At 39.4% G+C, this 16,513-nt stretch overlaps 2 protein-coding genes across 9 annotated transcripts in view; one reads left to right on the top strand and one right to left on the bottom strand.

Annotated features, from left to right (window-relative positions):
- LOC144030031 (sickle tail protein homolog) overlaps window positions 1-6,959 on the top strand; it is a 62,783-nt gene extending 55,824 nt beyond the window's left edge. For 4 of the 6 annotated variants that reach the window (XM_077535954.1, XM_077535945.1, XM_077535929.1 and 1 more), the window contains 2 exons: window positions 257-376; window positions 3,015-6,959. In XM_077535954.1, coding sequence (XP_077392080.1) covers window positions 257-376; window positions 3,015-3,878 — 984 coding nt within the window. In that variant the 3' untranslated portion in view covers window positions 3,879-6,959. The remainder of the gene's footprint in view (window positions 1-256; window positions 377-3,014) is intronic. The other 2 variants (XM_077535969.1, XM_077535961.1) reach the window with 1 other exon arrangement.
- LOC144030061 (zinc finger BED domain-containing protein 4-like) lies at window positions 6,061-16,396 on the bottom strand. Of its 3 annotated transcripts, XM_077536001.1 has the most exons (4): window positions 16,365-16,396; window positions 16,220-16,265; window positions 13,199-13,863; window positions 6,061-11,643 (listed from the first exon to the last, which is right to left on the bottom strand). In XM_077536001.1, exons 3-4 carry the CDS (start codon window positions 13,804-13,806, stop codon window positions 10,536-10,538), a joined length of 1,716 nt encoding a protein of 571 aa, XP_077392127.1. In that variant the 5' UTR covers window positions 13,807-13,863; window positions 16,220-16,265; window positions 16,365-16,396; the 3' UTR covers window positions 6,061-10,535. The 3 variants fall into 3 exon arrangements, with proteins under 3 accessions (XP_077392127.1, XP_077392118.1, XP_077392108.1); XM_077535992.1 differs by having other exon boundaries at window positions 16,220-16,388; XM_077535982.1 differs by lacking the exons at window positions 16,220-16,265; window positions 16,365-16,396 and adding an exon at window positions 15,506-15,979.
- Between the last annotated feature and the right edge of the window lie 117 nt (window positions 16,397-16,513).

Here is a 16,513-nt window from a genome sequence, read left to right as displayed (position 1 = left end):
TTTATGGGGTTCCAATCAAGTTTCAATCAATATGGTGATGCTATTTGGTGTTTTACCAGTCAAAATATTTCCTTTTGGTTTTCATGTGTTTCTATTTTAGGATGCTTTTTTTTTTTTTTTATTCTTTTTTTGTCTTTGCTCTACTACATGACATATTACACGTCTTTACTTCCCTTCTATTTACAATGCATCTTTCATTCTTGCATTTGGATCCTCCTATAACGGTCTACTTCTCTTTTATAAATCATCTCTCCAGACTTCCAGCTCTTGTACTCAACGAACGCATTCCAGATTACACCACTCTTCTCCCTCTTCTGGCTCACCTGACAACACAACCAAAGTCCAGCAACAGGCTTCCCCCAAGCAACCCAGCCAGGTAAAGATTTAACCCCACCAGACCTTATTAACTCAGAATATGCGCAGGGAGAAGAGAAATTTAACACATTTACTGCCAGCCCAGCAAAAAAAAAAATGCATCATTTGACGACTTTTGCCGTCAATGGCAGCGAATTAGTTAAGACGTTTGCTAAGAATCAGATCAGGTAAAATGATCGGGGATGTAACACTAGCCAAACGTCACGATATGATATTGTCACAATATGAATCTCACGATACGATAATTATCACGATATTGTGAGGAGGTTGGCGATATAATAAAAGCTCACAAAACTGTAAAATATTTGGGGGGGATTATTTAAAAAAAAAAAAAAAAAAAAGGGCACTTACCGATACTTGCTAATGCACGTACAATGAAAGAACTCAAACGTGTTATGTTCCTGTTCATCTGGCAATTAGCGTAGGTCTTAAACGAAGATGGCCAAAACATACCAAATTAAAATTAAACTGCACTAATAAACTAACCACCAGATGGTGCTGGAACTGCACAAATGGAAATTAACCTGGCCTTTATAACAGATGTGCTGCTTTTAATTTGATGACGACGATATTGTGGCAGTTTCAATAGCCCCACATTGGAATATTGATGTTATTGTTACATCCCTAATAATGAATCAGTACACCAAGCAAAAATAAATAATTGATGCTAATCCATTAATGCTGGAATGTGCCTCATGCCTGAAAATTTGTTTGCAGAGATTCATTTTCACATGATATTCAATGTTGCTTGATTCTCCACTCTTTATTTACTGTAAGTCTTTATTCTGGCATTCCACTCCCAAGATACACTCAGCGATTTTGAGTGTATCTACTGTATCTTTGTAATCTTGCATGTTCTTTGCCAAGAGCAATTATTACTCTCTCTAGCGCCATCTATTGAGTTGTGGATGTGTCAAAAAATGTTGACCAACACAAATATGGGCCCTTACAGTATTGTTTGTCAGCCATTACTGCATGCATGCTAGCTTGTAGCCTTGCTGATAAGTCATTTCAATATAAATTAATTAAATTTGTTGAAATTGCTAATCTTAATCATTCGGCACCTACCGTTTCTGTTAACAAGCGAGTCCCGAATCAACTCAAATCAGTTACTTATTGTACTTTTCCTGCAGAAACGCTTCATAGTCCAATGAATGAAAAATCCAGTTTGATCAAAATATTAAATGGTAAATGGAGTGCACTTTTTTCAATCAGTTGTCTCATTCAAACATATCAGAGTGTAGCCTACTTTGACACACCGTATTAACTCAGCCAAAGGTTTTCCTTTTCAGTTTAAAATAACTTACCGGTACTTTAACCTCCAGGATCCTGCACGGTTCCCTGACCAACCTATAGGATGTTGATTTTTTTCTTGGGTCCCATTTTAAATTAATCGTTGTTGTATATTACTATTCTGTAGCTTCTTCCTAGCTAGTGCTAAGCTAGTTCGTCCCTCAGGTTCGGCCAGCGTCCATGTTTCCAAGCTCCCCTTCATTTATTGCTAGGACAGCATGAAACGTCAACAGCGAGGCGTTAGTCCAAGCTGGCTAACACTGAGCCGTTAACTCATTTGCTCCCAATAACGTGTAAATACGTTTTGTTTTTTTTGTTTTTGTTTATAGTTTTAAGTGGCAGCAGTTGCAGGTGGCAGCAGAGCAAAGGAGATCAACCATAGCCATGTTGAAAAAAAGCGAAATTACTTATAATTTTAAATAGATTTGTGAAAACTGATGAAACTTAGCTCTTTTAATGTTAATTGCTGTAAAATTGAAATCGTTAGAAACATACTTTTTTCCTGATGAAAGAAGAGACTTTAATCTTTCTTTTGATAGGTTCCATGCTTTTATAGCAAATCAGTCAAAATCCAGTAAAACTGCCGGGAGCAACGGGATTGTTTCTGTGAAAATGGCTGGGAGCCAAAGAGTCAAGCAGCCAAATGTTCCTATTGCTAAAACGGCGTGAGCCGGCCTAATATTCCCATACACACACATGAAAGTATTTCTCGGCATCCCCACAAATGCGTGTATGTAGCATCCACGCATGTGCAATCCCCATGCACGTGCGTGTGGGGGTGCGTGTGTGTGTGTGTGTGTATATATAAGGCGGCATGGTAGGGAGTGGTTAGCACGTCCGCCTCCCAGTACTGAGGACTCGTGTTCGAGTCCAGGCTCCGGCCTTCCTGGGTGGAGTTTGCATGTTCTCCCCGTGCCCGCGTGGGTCTTCTCTGGGTACTCCGGTCTCCTCCCACATTCCAAAGACATGCATGGCAGGTTAATTGGGTGCTCTGAATTGTCCCTGAATTGTGTGCTTGTAAGTGTGGATGGTTGTTCGTCTCTGTGTGCCCTGCGATTGGCTGGCAACCAGTCCAGGGTGTCCCCTGCCTACTGCCAGAGCCAGCTGAGATAGGCTCCAGCACCCCCCGCGACCCTTGTGAGGAATAAGCGGTTCGGAAAATGGATGGATATATATATTAATCTGCGTTAATACATGATTAATGCTATAATTTTTTGGTGATTAATCAATGAATTAACGCTTTGACTTTGCACACACAAGATTTTAATCAGACAGCAAGAATATGTTGTTCCCCTTTCGTGTGGACTTTGTGGGCTGGTGTTGACATGCAGTATTCCTGTTTGCAGGCTGACGGCAGAGGCACAAAAGCAGCTGGGGATAGTAACAATTCAGTCGTTGCTTTACGTGCCTCTAAGATCCCAGCCTTGTGCCATAATTCTGGGAAACACCCTTCGCCTTGTGCCTCTTTGTCCACTCCTCACTGCTCAGATGCCACCGATAGCCTCCAGACCTTCTCCTCTTCCTCCTCCTCTTCTGCTTCATCACCCACAGCTTCTTCTGCTTCCTCCTTGGGGAAACACTTTTTGCTTTCGTCTCCTCCTTCCAAAGCCTCCACGTGCGCCTCCCGTTTGTCTTCTCCTTCTCAACGCTCCAAACAGGCGCACGTCTGCCCACCCTCCTGCTCCTCGGGGCTTAAAAACTCAATCAGCTCCCCACAATGTTCCTTGTCTCTGTCCTCTCCTCCTTCCACCTCCCCACCTCCTCACAACTCTTTGATCCCTTCTCTGAATTTGAGTCGTCTGCTCCCCACATCTAGCAAAGTCTCGTCAGCATCCCTCGCTAGTGGCGACCCGGCGACCCCGAGCCTCGCCCAGAGAGGGTCTGGCGGCAGCAGCAAACGTCAGCATCGTCGCCTCACGCTGGCCACCGCCGCCGCCGCCATGTCTCAGCTCACCTCTTACTCTTCGTCGTCTTACTCCTCGTCGTCACCGTCCTCCTCCACCTCCTCCTCTCTTTCGCCCACCTCCTCTTCGTCCTCTCCGCTCTCTCCGTCTTCCTCCTTCCTCCAGCCAGTTGGAAGTCACGGAGGGAGGAGCAGCCAAGCGTCAGTGCCCAACACCACGTCTCCAAATTGCGGCAAGAAATTCCGCGGAAGCCAAAGCAGCCACAACCAACATACAGTAGCGCTGCCCACAAAAGAGACAGTGTGACGGTTTCACACAATGTAACCATCACAATGTTAACGCAGTATTGCACCAAAAACATCCATGCGGCACTGATATTATGACTTTATATTTAGGATCCAGAACTGGCTTTTATATCCAGTTGTTATTGTTGTCATAACTTGTTGCTCCTTCCATCAGGGATCGCCACAGGGAGTCACTTGCATGGTTTATTTGGCATAGTTTTTAGATCAGAAAGCTTCTATCGATTGTGATCAGTGTACTATTTTAATAATTGTTCAAAACAAATTATTTCTTTTGTATTCATTTCTGAGAAATTTCTCCTGTTTCTCACTGAAGCTCTAGATGGGTGGCAACCACGTTTTAAATACAGTAGATATTTTCAGTTCAATTGCAGTTTGAAACAAGAGTTTTACTCCTAATACTATGCAATAAATCACAAACTTGGACAGTTAATGTAACATATGTTTATTCTATCTTATGTTTACAAGCTCACCTTAATAATACCGTTTAACTCATTTGCTCCCATGCAAAAACGTATAAAAATGTTCTATTTTTAAATACTACCATGGTCCCAAAAACGTATTCATACGTTGTTGTTTTTTTTGTTTGTTTGTTTTTTTTTAATGCTAGAGCATACAGAAGGCTTTGATGCAGCCTCTGACCTGAACAGGACGATTAAAGCAATGGTACTTAGTTCAAAAACGGCCAGCAGGTGGCACAAGTCAACCAGGGCCATGTTGCAAAAAAAGCTCTTTTCCCCCCATTGTTTTCAACAGATTTGTGAATAATGATGAAACCTAGCTATATTCTAATGCTAATTGCTGCAAAACATAAACAGATAGAAATATACTTCTTTTTTTTTCCTGATGAAAGAAGAGACTAATCTTTCTTTTGGTACATCCGGGAGCGAAGGGGGTTGCTTAAGTAAAAATGGCTGGGAGTGAATGAGTTAATAGATGCAATATACAGTTTATATAAACAATTCTTCATAAAATATAGAATTCCAAGTTTTTTGTATGTTGAGCAATTTGAAATGAAGGATAAAATGAATGCTAGCTCCCATGTAGGAGGAACACTCTTTCCCAGTTTGGTTGGTAATCATGTGGAAACCCCTCATCAGTATGTTTTGAGGATGGAAACATATTATTAGCCAGTATCATGTAGCTAGTATCCCATATTCAGAATCAGAATCATCTTTATTGGTGAAGTTTGTTTAAAAAAACAACAACAACAAAACAAGGAATTTGTTTCAGGTAGTTTGGCCCAATCAGTATTACAAGCAACCGTAACAACATTTAGGAGCTCCCCCCCACCCTCTTTCCAAATGCCCTTTTGTCTCATTCTCTTCCCGTCATCCATCACCTACTTGATAGTGGAGTTGAAGCTTTAGAATGGAACAGGAATGAAATTGTCTGTTTTATGATGCTAATACAACAGGCACTGATGCAAACGATTTTACAGTGAAGTATGATGTGAGCACAGTGTTTTCTTCAGACTAGTTTTACATGTGACACATTCAGTGAGTCAAGTTGTAATATACAGTATTCTACAAAAGTATTGTGTAATTTACAACTTCTGATTGGGATGATGAGCACAGAGTAGGTCCAATGACAATCATAAAAAGTCCTGTTGAAAAATGTGTAAAATGCATTTTGTTTTAGTAACCGTGTATATAAAATACAGTACATAATGTTAGCTATTGTGTTTACTCCATTGTTTGCTTGTATAGTTAATGTAACTTGAATTTCTTATGGTCATGTGTAAGATTAAAGAGGAAAAAAAACTGCAGATGTTTTCTGATTAAGAAAATGGGAGGAAATTGATGCGGAATGAACTGCCAAACAGTTCGTTGAATAAGGGTGGCGTTATTTTGTTTATTTTTGCTTGTGAACTACAATACAACAATTTACAACACCACTTATACAGTTTCTCATTAACATAAACTATTTTCAGTTTAAGTCTAATTTAGTCCCACATATTTCGGTTAATTCCTACTTTGTAAAAATACCCAAATTTTGAAACCCAACTAAGTTTATATTGACTGATGATGGACATATAGAAATGTGCATAGGATGCTTAAAATGTTTTTGATGCTGCAATTATTTGTCTCTCTCTCTTTTAAGAGTCTAAATGACAGTGTGACAATGTCATTTATTTTGTAGAGCGATGGAAGTAGATTGGAGAACTCAAGCTGAGCCAAAAAAAAAAAAAAAAAAAAAAAAAAAAAAAAAAATCTTTACTCCTGCAGCTAAATATTTTCGTGTACTGGTAGTGTTTATTGCCAACGTTAGAATTGTAAACTTGGTATTTAATTACAGGACACAGTGATATTTGTATTAGTTCTACATAATGTAAAATTTCAGTCATTTGTATATTATATACGACAACATGCAACTGTGATAAAAAAAAAAAAAAAAAAAAATTAAAAATAAAAAAAAAGCCCTATGCAAGGAGACCTAACTTGTTTCCAGATGGTTTTGTATCAAATTGTTTCCAATGGACACACAAGACACCGCAATCATGTTTGAGTGTTGGAATGTCATTAAAGTTTCTTGGTGATAAAAGCTACATTTTGTAGTCAAATACAATGTAAGGCAGAAGAGCTGGACTGACACCTCTTTGTAAAACACTGCATGGAACTTTTACTGTGTTCAATGTGAAATGTACTTTTTTATATACAGTAGCCTACAGTATATTTTGGTGTCCGGTTGGATTGTTGGTAATAACTGAACCTCTGCATGTATGTTAAGTATTTCACTTTCTCTTTGAAATGTTAAAACATACAACCTTAAACAAGTGTAAATATTCATTTGCCATAGTAAATTGTTAGACTTCAAACGTAAGGATTCAAATAAAGGTTTTCCAGAATATTGGAACATTAGCTGCTTCTACTATGGCTGTTCAGGAGGGGGCGCTGTAGACACACAAAGCCAAACCCACCGCCATAATCTATGCAGAGCAGACTGGATGTCGGCCACATTCATGATTCGCTTGTGATTCAGGAAACTAATGTTTGTTTTGCACTTACACAGAACTAAAAGGGAATCGTGTACATTGTAAAGATATCAACTGTTTTAAATCTGAATAAAGTAATATGAACTGAAAGAGGCCCGTGTGTCATTTATGTGTGTGTGATTGGCATGCATGTAAAATGTTTCCGATCGTCACCCGTCCTAATAAATGAGTATGTATCCTAATAAATTATTATGATTCATAAGCGCCATCTTGACACACATGCACCCCAACCAGTTACAAGCTATTTTGTTTATTAGAACTGGTGCCTACAGCGCAATTCCAAGGCACATTTATGAATGCATTATGCAAGCAGTACAGTAGCACAGGGTGCTTTCACCTCATAGAAACTTCCGTTCGGCATATTAATCAGTTTTCTTCATTTATGTTTTTATGACTGTGAGAAGCGAAAATCACAATTTCAATGAAAATCAGTCAATCTAGCAACGGAGGATTTAGTTGGCTTGTAACTGTATTGACATGATCAGATTCAATCAAAACCATGCTGAAATCCAGGTTAAAATTTAGACCAGGGTCACCACCCTTTTTCAAACAGAAGTACTTCTTGGGGACTCATCAATGTGAAGGGTATTTGATACGCACTTTTGAAATAGCAAATTTGTTGAAATTATTAATGATATTCATGTGAAGGCACTGATTATGGTCATTTTCTGCAACATTCATAGAAAATAATGTCCCATCACTGGTGAACGATTTTTAGAACAGGCTCCAATGGTTTGTTATGGTTGTATTGTTGTTAATGTTTTATGCTATGCTCTGTAAACGTCTTTTACAGCTGCATTTGTAGTGACAGTGTCATATAAATAAAGTTGAGTTGAGTGGGCCAGCCGCTTATTTGGTCATTGGGGACTGCCTGGTACCCGTGTGTACCATGTTGTTGACCCCCGCTTTAGACTATTTTTAGCAAGAAATTAAATGACAAAATTTTTTTTTTATATGTCATGATTTGTGTTTTAGTTTTGTTTTATGTTATGTCTTCTTGACGTTTGTTCCATGTTATGTTCGTGAGGGTTTTGTGTCCACCTGTGCTATTCTACCCGGTCACTTGTGGCTTCCTTTTAGCTCCCTCAGCCACACCTGATGGTCCTCGTTAGTTGTTTGTATTTAGTTCCTGCCTCCGATCAGTCTATGTTGGCTCATTTGCTTTTGTGTCTGTTGTAGTTTGTCACTCGGCACTTCTCCATGCACATAAAAGTTGTTTGTTTTAAATTTGATTCATTTTTATCAGAACATATTAATAAACATTTCTGTAAATATGCCAGAATTAGCCAGTCTCGAGACAGATCGTAAATGTCACTCTAGTAAAATAAAAACACATTGCACAACCTTTTTTTTTTTTCTTTCTCAAATGTAATGTACGTTTAGACTTTTTTTTTTTTTTTAAACTTTGATTAATTTAGTTTTAGCAAGACTTGGACCATACCTGGACAAGGGTAGACAGATAAAGGATAAAAGTGATTGCCCCAATAAAATTATCCTTGGGGGACACCTTGGTGAAGGAGCAATGCGGGATTTGTAGTTTAAAACTGGGATGAAATGATATCATGTGAATCAGGTGACAGCTGTGTTAGAGATGCATTTTTTCCCTCTCTCTCTTTGCAAGATTATCCGGCATCAAATAGTGTTATGGTCCACACTAAATAAATCCTGGCTCCTTTCCTTTTTCTCAATCTCTTACAATACATTTTCCTATTACACCTCCCTTTCAAAAAAAAAATAATGTAATGAGAAAGCACCAATAATTGGTCAAATTATGAATAATTAGTTCCATCACAGCGTAATTAGCTGATATGTAAATTGCAGTGCCAGATGAATCCCAGTGCCCGACTCTGTGTAATTAGCCTGTAATTCCACTGCAACCTATAGAACAGGAAGTCGGCGGGCCAAAAGTGTGTCTGATGCAACAGAGGGAGGGGCATGGGAGTAATTAAAAATATCTCACATGAAGCACTTGTATATTAATTACAACATTTTTTTGTGTCCTAGTATTTTTTTTTTCCTCCTTGCCTTCCCTCCTTCACAACTGAGCTGTGTCAGAGGACATTACAAACCAACAAGGAACTTGGCTACTACTTAATCAAAGATGTTCCTCATTTGCATTTATAATTGCAATTAATTAGGATTTTACATTTGTGTGTGGGTGTGTGTGTGTGTGCGTGCATACAGCAAAATGATAACCATACAGAAGGGGATATTTTCAACCTGAAACCGTACTTAATGATGTCAACGACTGAACCAAATAACCAGCAGCCTCAAAAGCAACTACATTAAAATGTTACATCCTGGAGCTGTTAAGACTAGGGATGTAACGATAAGGGCAATATCATCATATCGTGACGATACTGGCACAATATCATCGTCGTCATGTTCACAATATTTAAAAGAAACACATCTGTTAAAAAAAAAAAAAAAAGTCAGGTTGATTTCTATTTGTGCGGTTCTGGCACCCTCTAGTGGCTAGTTTATTAGTGTAATTTAATTTTCATTAGGGATGTTTTGGCCTTCTATGTTTAAGATCTATGCTAATTGTCAGATGAAGGGGAACCTAATTTGCTTGTGAAGTGATCAATAGGGGCTTTCACACTGCAGGAACTTATAATGGAACTTCCCTATGTTCCGGGGGAGTTTGTCCAAAGTTTACTTTCACACACAAAACCAGTTCCGGGTCTGGGGGGGTCGGAACGGTACTACCTAAGCTCCTAAGCCTGAGGAGGGTCTTTGAGTGTACCCTGAACGGCACATGGTGGGGGTGTGTTGTCTAGAGTGTTATGATTGGTTATCTGAGCGAGGAGGTGTGTTGTGTTGGTCAGGCTAGGTGCTTTTTTTTCCCGCGGTAAAGCCGCCATTTCTTCTTTACTATACCCTATCGGGCATGACGACTTTTTGTTCAAACATTTCGGCAATGGAAAGATAAAAAAAAAAAAAAAAAAACGAGAGGTGGAGGAAGTACAGGCTCTCCTGAGCATTTACTGGGACGAGGCCAACGGCACTTCGAAAGTCCAACAAGAAACGATGATAACCGCGAAAGAAGCAGTGTTAAGATTACTCACACACACACAAAAGCAGGTGAGGGAAAAACTAAAGAAACCCCAACAGGACTATAAAAACCTCAAGGACCACAATAACCGCAGCGGAAATGACCGCAAAATTAATAAATGTATGAAAGACTGGACGCCATTCTCGGCCACCGGATGGGGTGTCCCACCGGTAGTACAAAGGAGGACTCTGCAATCACCATGCTGCAAGCGATGTGCGAGGACACGACAGTGTGCGAAGATTCATCGCCAACACACCAAGGTAAGACAGAATTGCCTCATACACATCTTTGTATTTATATATTCGTTTAGGTCGATGCGCGGTCGCAACGTGGCTTTTACAAGTAAGTGCCTCAATATTGTTATTAGAGATTGTAGGTGGTTTATATGCATTGCTGTTATGACCAAAAGCACAGTATTATGCTTTTTTTTTAGTATGGGCTCTTTTTTTTTTTTTTTTTTTTTAAAACAATATTGTGATCTTTTTTAAATATCGCCACAACATCGTGATAATTATCATATTGTACCCTTCATATCGTGATGTTTGGATATCATTGCATCCCTAGTTAAGACTAGTTAACTTAAAATTATAAAAGGAGAATATGTGCATGCACTACTTAGGCTTGTTGACATTGAGGAAAGCACTTCTTTCCATACTGATGCTAGCCTCATCCCTGTGGCCAAAAAGGAGGTCACTGAAGATCCTCTGCATAAAAGCGTGAGAGGCTGACATCGCCAGCAGGTCCAAGGCCAGAGGTTTCAGTGTGGGAAAGGCAGTGGAACCACACTGAGTTAACCAATAGTTAATGCCGGATTCCTCAATCTCAGCTGCAGTAAACTGAGACAGCGCCATTTTATATTTGGAAATTTCCTGTCTGATGTTTGCCGTCTTGGCTGTCTTGATCCTCGATGGATGATTGGCACTGAAGAACTGAAATCTGGGCCGCTTTGCGGGGATTAACTCGGGCACCTCTGCACCCTCACTTGTGACTTGCTCATCATCACTGGTCAACGGATTTTTTAGTCCATGCGCGTTTTGCATCACCAGATGAGCAATGTAGTCTTCTGCCTTTCTGGCCAGATTCTGTAAGTTCTTGTCATCATTTTCCCAAAGGGTTTCGGCAACACAAGGGTCCACAAAGCACGCTGCGGCAGGAAGTGGTGAGAAGTTGGCCGCCGCAATGTCAAGAAAGACCCGAAAGCGGCGATCCATGCTGGACAGCATCTTCTGAGCCAGAATGGCCGCGTCCTTGTAGGTTCTCCCATGTGCAAGACAGAACTCTGACAGGTGGTTTTTGAGATCCAGGAGTGCAGGCACAACAAGGGAAAGTGATTGCGTGTCACTTTTAAGTGACTTGGTGTGCTCTGCAAATGGCAGAAGAAGGTGTTTCAACATGCCGATCTTCTGCCACTCGCTGGGCTGCAGAATGTCCCAACCCATGGACTCCGCTACAGCTGTGATCTGCTCATTGACTTCAAGACAGCGTGACATCATAACAAAGCAACTTGACCATCTGGTGGGGCAGTCCATTATCAGAAGCAGAGCTGCCTTCTGCAGCAGCCGCTCTGTGGCAACAGATAACTTCTTCAACTTGGTCACCAAGTGTCTCACTTTCTCCAAAAGCTTTCGGATTGGAGGTTCTTTTTGGACCATATTCACGATGAGCTGTATGGTCTGAACCACACATGGCGTACTCCTCTCTATGGTGCCGTTGCGATATCTGCATGGAAATACATGGTGTAAAAAAACAAAAAAACAACACATATTCAGTGAAGCCCCGTAAAGCAGTGAAGCCCTGCAGTGAAATGCTTCACACACACGTAGGGGCTTCAAGATGATTCATTTCCTCGACTACGCCATCATGTGGACAGAAAAATGTATAACATGCTTGGTGCATGCAATAAAATGGTGGGGTGTAAATCATGCTCTAAATACAAAAGAATATATATTTGAAGAGTGTTTTAACATGAATTGTTCTGTGTTACTTTGTCTATGTTTGTGCTTATGCAACAAGTGAAAATGTGAAATAAGGAGGTAAATAAAGTGCTTATTCATTTTTATTTAAAAACTATTTTTTTTCCGAAGTTTTTGGACTCAGGCGGTTTCTTTTTTTTGCAGAGAATTTCACCTGCTTTGGAAAAAAACTCTTTCACATGGTACTGATGAAGCAGGGGTGCATCGATATGAGATAGCAAGTTTGTATAGAATTGGACGCGTATATTTCTGTGATTCCCAGTACTGAAGGGGACTTTCAACTGTGAACAGAAAAATGTGAATTTTATGTGTTGTCACATTTTATTTTATTTTATTATTGGAATCTGTTAAAATAGTACCGTAATTACAGTGCATTACCTTCTGAGGTGAGATCTGCTCAAAGTGCTCCTAAACAAGGGAAAATCTCTTTCTTGCTGGTTCCATCGCAAAAAGAAGCTCGTCAAATCGAATGCCAAAAGCAAAAAAAGTAGCGCAATAAGGGACCCGAAAACACAAAAAGTGAAGGGGAATCCATAGCGTTTCTTTGCCGCTTTTATTTCGAACTACACTCAAACCTAGCGAATCATTTCCTGAATCAGTCACGTGGTACACCTGCTTCGTGGGGCTTCAAACGTCACCACGTACGTCATCAACACACGCGTCATCATGAACCACTCATCTGCATTACTCGGCACACGCTTCAGGGATTCGACCCGAGAGGCACATCACTAATATTCAGACATTTTAGCTTTTATTAGCAGACAAAATATCTCTAGTTGTAGGAACGTCGACAAAGACCAAAGAGTCCGTTCAAAAGTCGTGAACGTCACATCACTAATAGTCACAATAAGAAGAAAATTACACGATAAGATCTTTTGATCGTCTTCACGATATATATCATCATATAGCCCAGCACTACTTTATGTAATCTTTGTGTGAAGAGAGCGTACACATTACTCACACACGGTGTTATGTCGTTTCAGTAAAACAGAAGTCTACAACACAGAAGTCTGCGGCTAGAGCATGCACAGTGTTGTGAGTTTATCATTAGCTTTTGTTTTGTTTTGATTTTTTTAATAATTAATTTTTTATCTATGTATTGATTGATTGATTTATTTTATATATCGCAGACTATGATCTTATTTAGTTTTGATGTATTTAAAATTAGATTATGACTGTTTTGATAAATGCTGAATGAATGAAAAATAACAGTAAATACTTGACCTTTCTGTATAAAAAGTATGACCAGCTCCATATAAATGTATCATGAATTTATAGCATAGTTTCATGCACATACTGACCCCTCATCGTCCCCCTCCTGATTATCATCATGCTCCTCCTCTGAATCCTCTTCAGACGTTGAGACAACTTCTTCATGTGTGTGACTCTGGAACAAAGCCACTCTATTGCAACCATTGTTAATGGTTGTAAGGACTTTCTCTCTGGGGATTCCCCATTCTTCCATGGACTCTTCCACCAGTTTACTAATCAACCCTGCGGAGTAAGGGTGAGCCATCTCCTTCAGGTTCAGGAGCTTGTGCTCAGCCCTGTTGTCCTCAGGGTTGAAGTAACAGGCACTGACTCCCAGGAAGGATGTTGTAAGGCCTTTTTTAGTCCAAATAGAATAACCTGAAGTTATTCTGTGTGCCGTGGCCAGGTTTTGTTTGACCTTTTCTTTCTCTTCTTTGTACATGTTTTCAATCAAGTTTAAAATGTTACGTCTTCTTGGTACTTTGAATGTTTTGTCCATTTTTGCCATCATGGTGATGAACTCCTCATCTTCGACAATTTGTGCTGGGAGTCCTGTGCGGCCTATCCACTGCGCTATCCCCTCCTCTTTGGTACGTTGCTCTGGGGAGCTGTTGAAAATCTTTGAGGCAGAGAAATCCACAAGCGTTGGCTTGTCCATCGGCTTGGGTGGGAATTGCTTTAGTAGGATTTGCTTTGCTGGTGCTCTTTCTGGAAACTAACACAGGAGTAGACACAATGTCAGAAGCAGCTTCTGGAAATTTTAACTGGTGTTACGGTCACAATATTAAGCATAACTTCCAGCTGTTTTTTTTTTTTTTTTTTTACCTCAGGAAATCAAACTATTTTTGAGTGAGTGACCTGACTGTTAGTTTCAAAAGAAAAAAAAAAAAAAAAAAAAAAAGAAGTAGTTTAGGCTATGTTGAGAGATTATGTCCTCAGTTGATTGTTTTTGTATTCAGTTGATGTGTAATGTTGCGCTTGTGCCACTGTGAGGCGCTCAAATATGGAAGCCAAAAAGTGTCAAAATTCAATAAATAATAAAAAGGTCATTTTAAAATAACTATCCTGTCGATAACAGACAATTATGTAATATGGCCATTACATTTTAAAATGAGGTGTATTACTATGAAAAGTGTTATACTATCTTGAATATGTAACAAATATTTTATTTTGATTAAATATTTTATAATGATTATTTTAACGTCATACTTTTTTTTTTTTTAAATAACGACATTTAATTTCTTTTTCAGGGTTTTATAAGAACAGAATTTTTTATTTTTTTATTTTTATTTTTTACAAATTCAGTTTTTATTTCATAATGTCCTTTTCCACAATGGTCTTCTTTTACATAATGGCGTTTTACAGCCGAATGATTTGGCCTGTCAATCAAATGACATGAGGCGGAGCCAGTTACGTGATTGGCTGAGTCCCTTATACAGACATGAGCAGCAAAACTTGCAGTATCGATTCACGCCTGGAGAGTTTCGCGCCTGATGAGGAGCCGCGGCGGTCACAGGCTTGCTAAAGCATGGATGCGGGAGATAAGTCACTTTCAGAAGTACTCCAAAAAGTAGCAAATCGTTTAGAATCGGATCATAACGTAAAGGCCTTGTTAAACTTCTGCGTCAGGCTACGGGGTAGGCGTCACGGCGATCTTGGCTCAAACAGGTGGTCCCACCCACTGACTTTGATTGACAGATCAAGTCATTCGGCTGTAAAACGCCATTATGTAAAAGAAGACCATTGTGGAAAAGGACATTATGAAATAAAACCTGACTTTGTAAAACAACGTTTTCTTATCTTATAAAACCTTGAAAATAAAAAAATGTCATTATTTTTAAAAAGTATGATGTTGTTAAAATAATAATTATGAAATATTGAATCAAAATAAAATATTTGTTACTATTAAAGAATAGCATAACACTTTTCATAATAATACTAACACCTCATTTTTAAATTTAATGGCCATATTACATAATTGTCTGTTATTTATCAAAAGGATAGTTATTTCAAAAAGGCCTTTTTATTTACTGAATTTTGACAGTTTTGGGCTTCCATACTCACTTTGTTCTTTTATCTTCCTTTTACTTTGAGCCTGGAGGTTGAGGAGTGCAGACAAGCTTTGTTGTGCTCCACAATAAATATGCCATACTTGGCTAAAGAAACTTCAAAGCTGCCACAACTTAACAGGCTACTTAATTAAAATAGTATATTTTTACATGTAGGCCAATGTATGGGTTTGGAATAAATGTTGTGAATGACAAAGCTAGTTAGCAACCATGATCAGCCTCATGAGTTGGCATAGGTTTTTTAAAATATAAAGTAATGTTACATTAATGTCTTGAGTCTTGACTTACCTCAATTTCATGATGGAATACCTTGAGATGTCTCTTAAGATTGGTTGTGTTTTTCCCGGCGATTTTGTAGCCGCATTTCTCCCCATCATTTTCCACAACACAATGCGTTTTGTTTTCCAAGTCTATGTAGTTAAAGTGTTTCCAAACATCGTTTCTTCTTTTTCTCCCTAAGAGATTCCTTGACTGGCTGGCCATCGTACACTCTTATTTTAGTTGTGCTGGTAACCATGTGCTAACCCAGTATGGCTCCATATTCTCAGTCCCGCCGCCGCCGCCGCTTTTATGAATGCAAACACTACAGCGATACGAGTCTTTACCTAAAATCTAGCCGTATGAATACCAGACGAGACCGGAAACGGAAATACACGGTAAGCTAAACCAATGAACGCGATACAACAACGTTAGCATTTCGTCACGGCTCGTTGGTAAACGAAAATGAAAACATATTTTAGCACAGTCTTTATTTTTCAAATCCCCCTTTTATTCGGCAACACGTCACGTGCTTAAAATTTTCGTTGCGTCTCGTCTCCCTCACGTAAAGTTTATACTGCATATGACTGGCTGGCTGAAGCCAGTAGGCAGCCATCTTACGTTGCCATTTTTTGGATGTACATTTGGTTTACTAAAGGATAAATTGCCCATATTGTGAATGGTTGTATGTTTTATACACAAAGGGCTACAAAGGGTTGCTGCCCAATCCGTGCTGTATCCCACCTCTCACTCAGGGTCTGCTGGGACAAGATGCAGCTCACATATCACTCTAAAATAAAGCATATAAAAAGGGATGGATGGATTTGTATAACTACACAAGGAAGAGCTGGTAGCATAAATTTAAGTAATAGAATATGTAGAACATGACCTTGGCTCAGGTTGTCTAATTCAGTCTTCCGCAGTTTTGAGGGCAGCACCGCAAGCGACGTTAAGTGCCTTGCTCTTACCCAGCAGCCCCGCCTACACATGACCTCAGGCTATCCGCCTGTCAGCCTGCAATTAGAATTTCACCAGTAA

This window comes from Festucalex cinctus, chromosome 1 (assembly GCF_051991245.1).
Source record: "Festucalex cinctus isolate MCC-2025b chromosome 1, RoL_Fcin_1.0, whole genome shotgun sequence".
Lineage (NCBI taxonomy): Eukaryota > Metazoa > Chordata > Actinopteri > Syngnathiformes > Syngnathidae > Festucalex > Festucalex cinctus.
Note: the sequence above shows the minus strand (reverse complement) of the source record. Positions and strands in the feature narration are given on the sequence as shown.

Coding starts and splice junctions, on each gene's coding strand:
- LOC144030061 (XM_077535982.1), bottom strand. CDS start 15,700: ATGGCCAGCCAGTCAAGGAATCTCTTAGGGAGAAAAAGAAGAAACGAT. Junction 13,864..15,505: donor TATTCCATCATGAAATTGAG/GTAAGTCAAGAC, acceptor CTCCTGTGTTAG/TTTCCAGAAAGAGCACCAGC. Junction 11,644..13,198: donor CAGGAGGGGGACGATGAGGG/GTCAGTATGTGC, acceptor ATTTCCATGCAG/ATATCGCAACGGCACCATAG.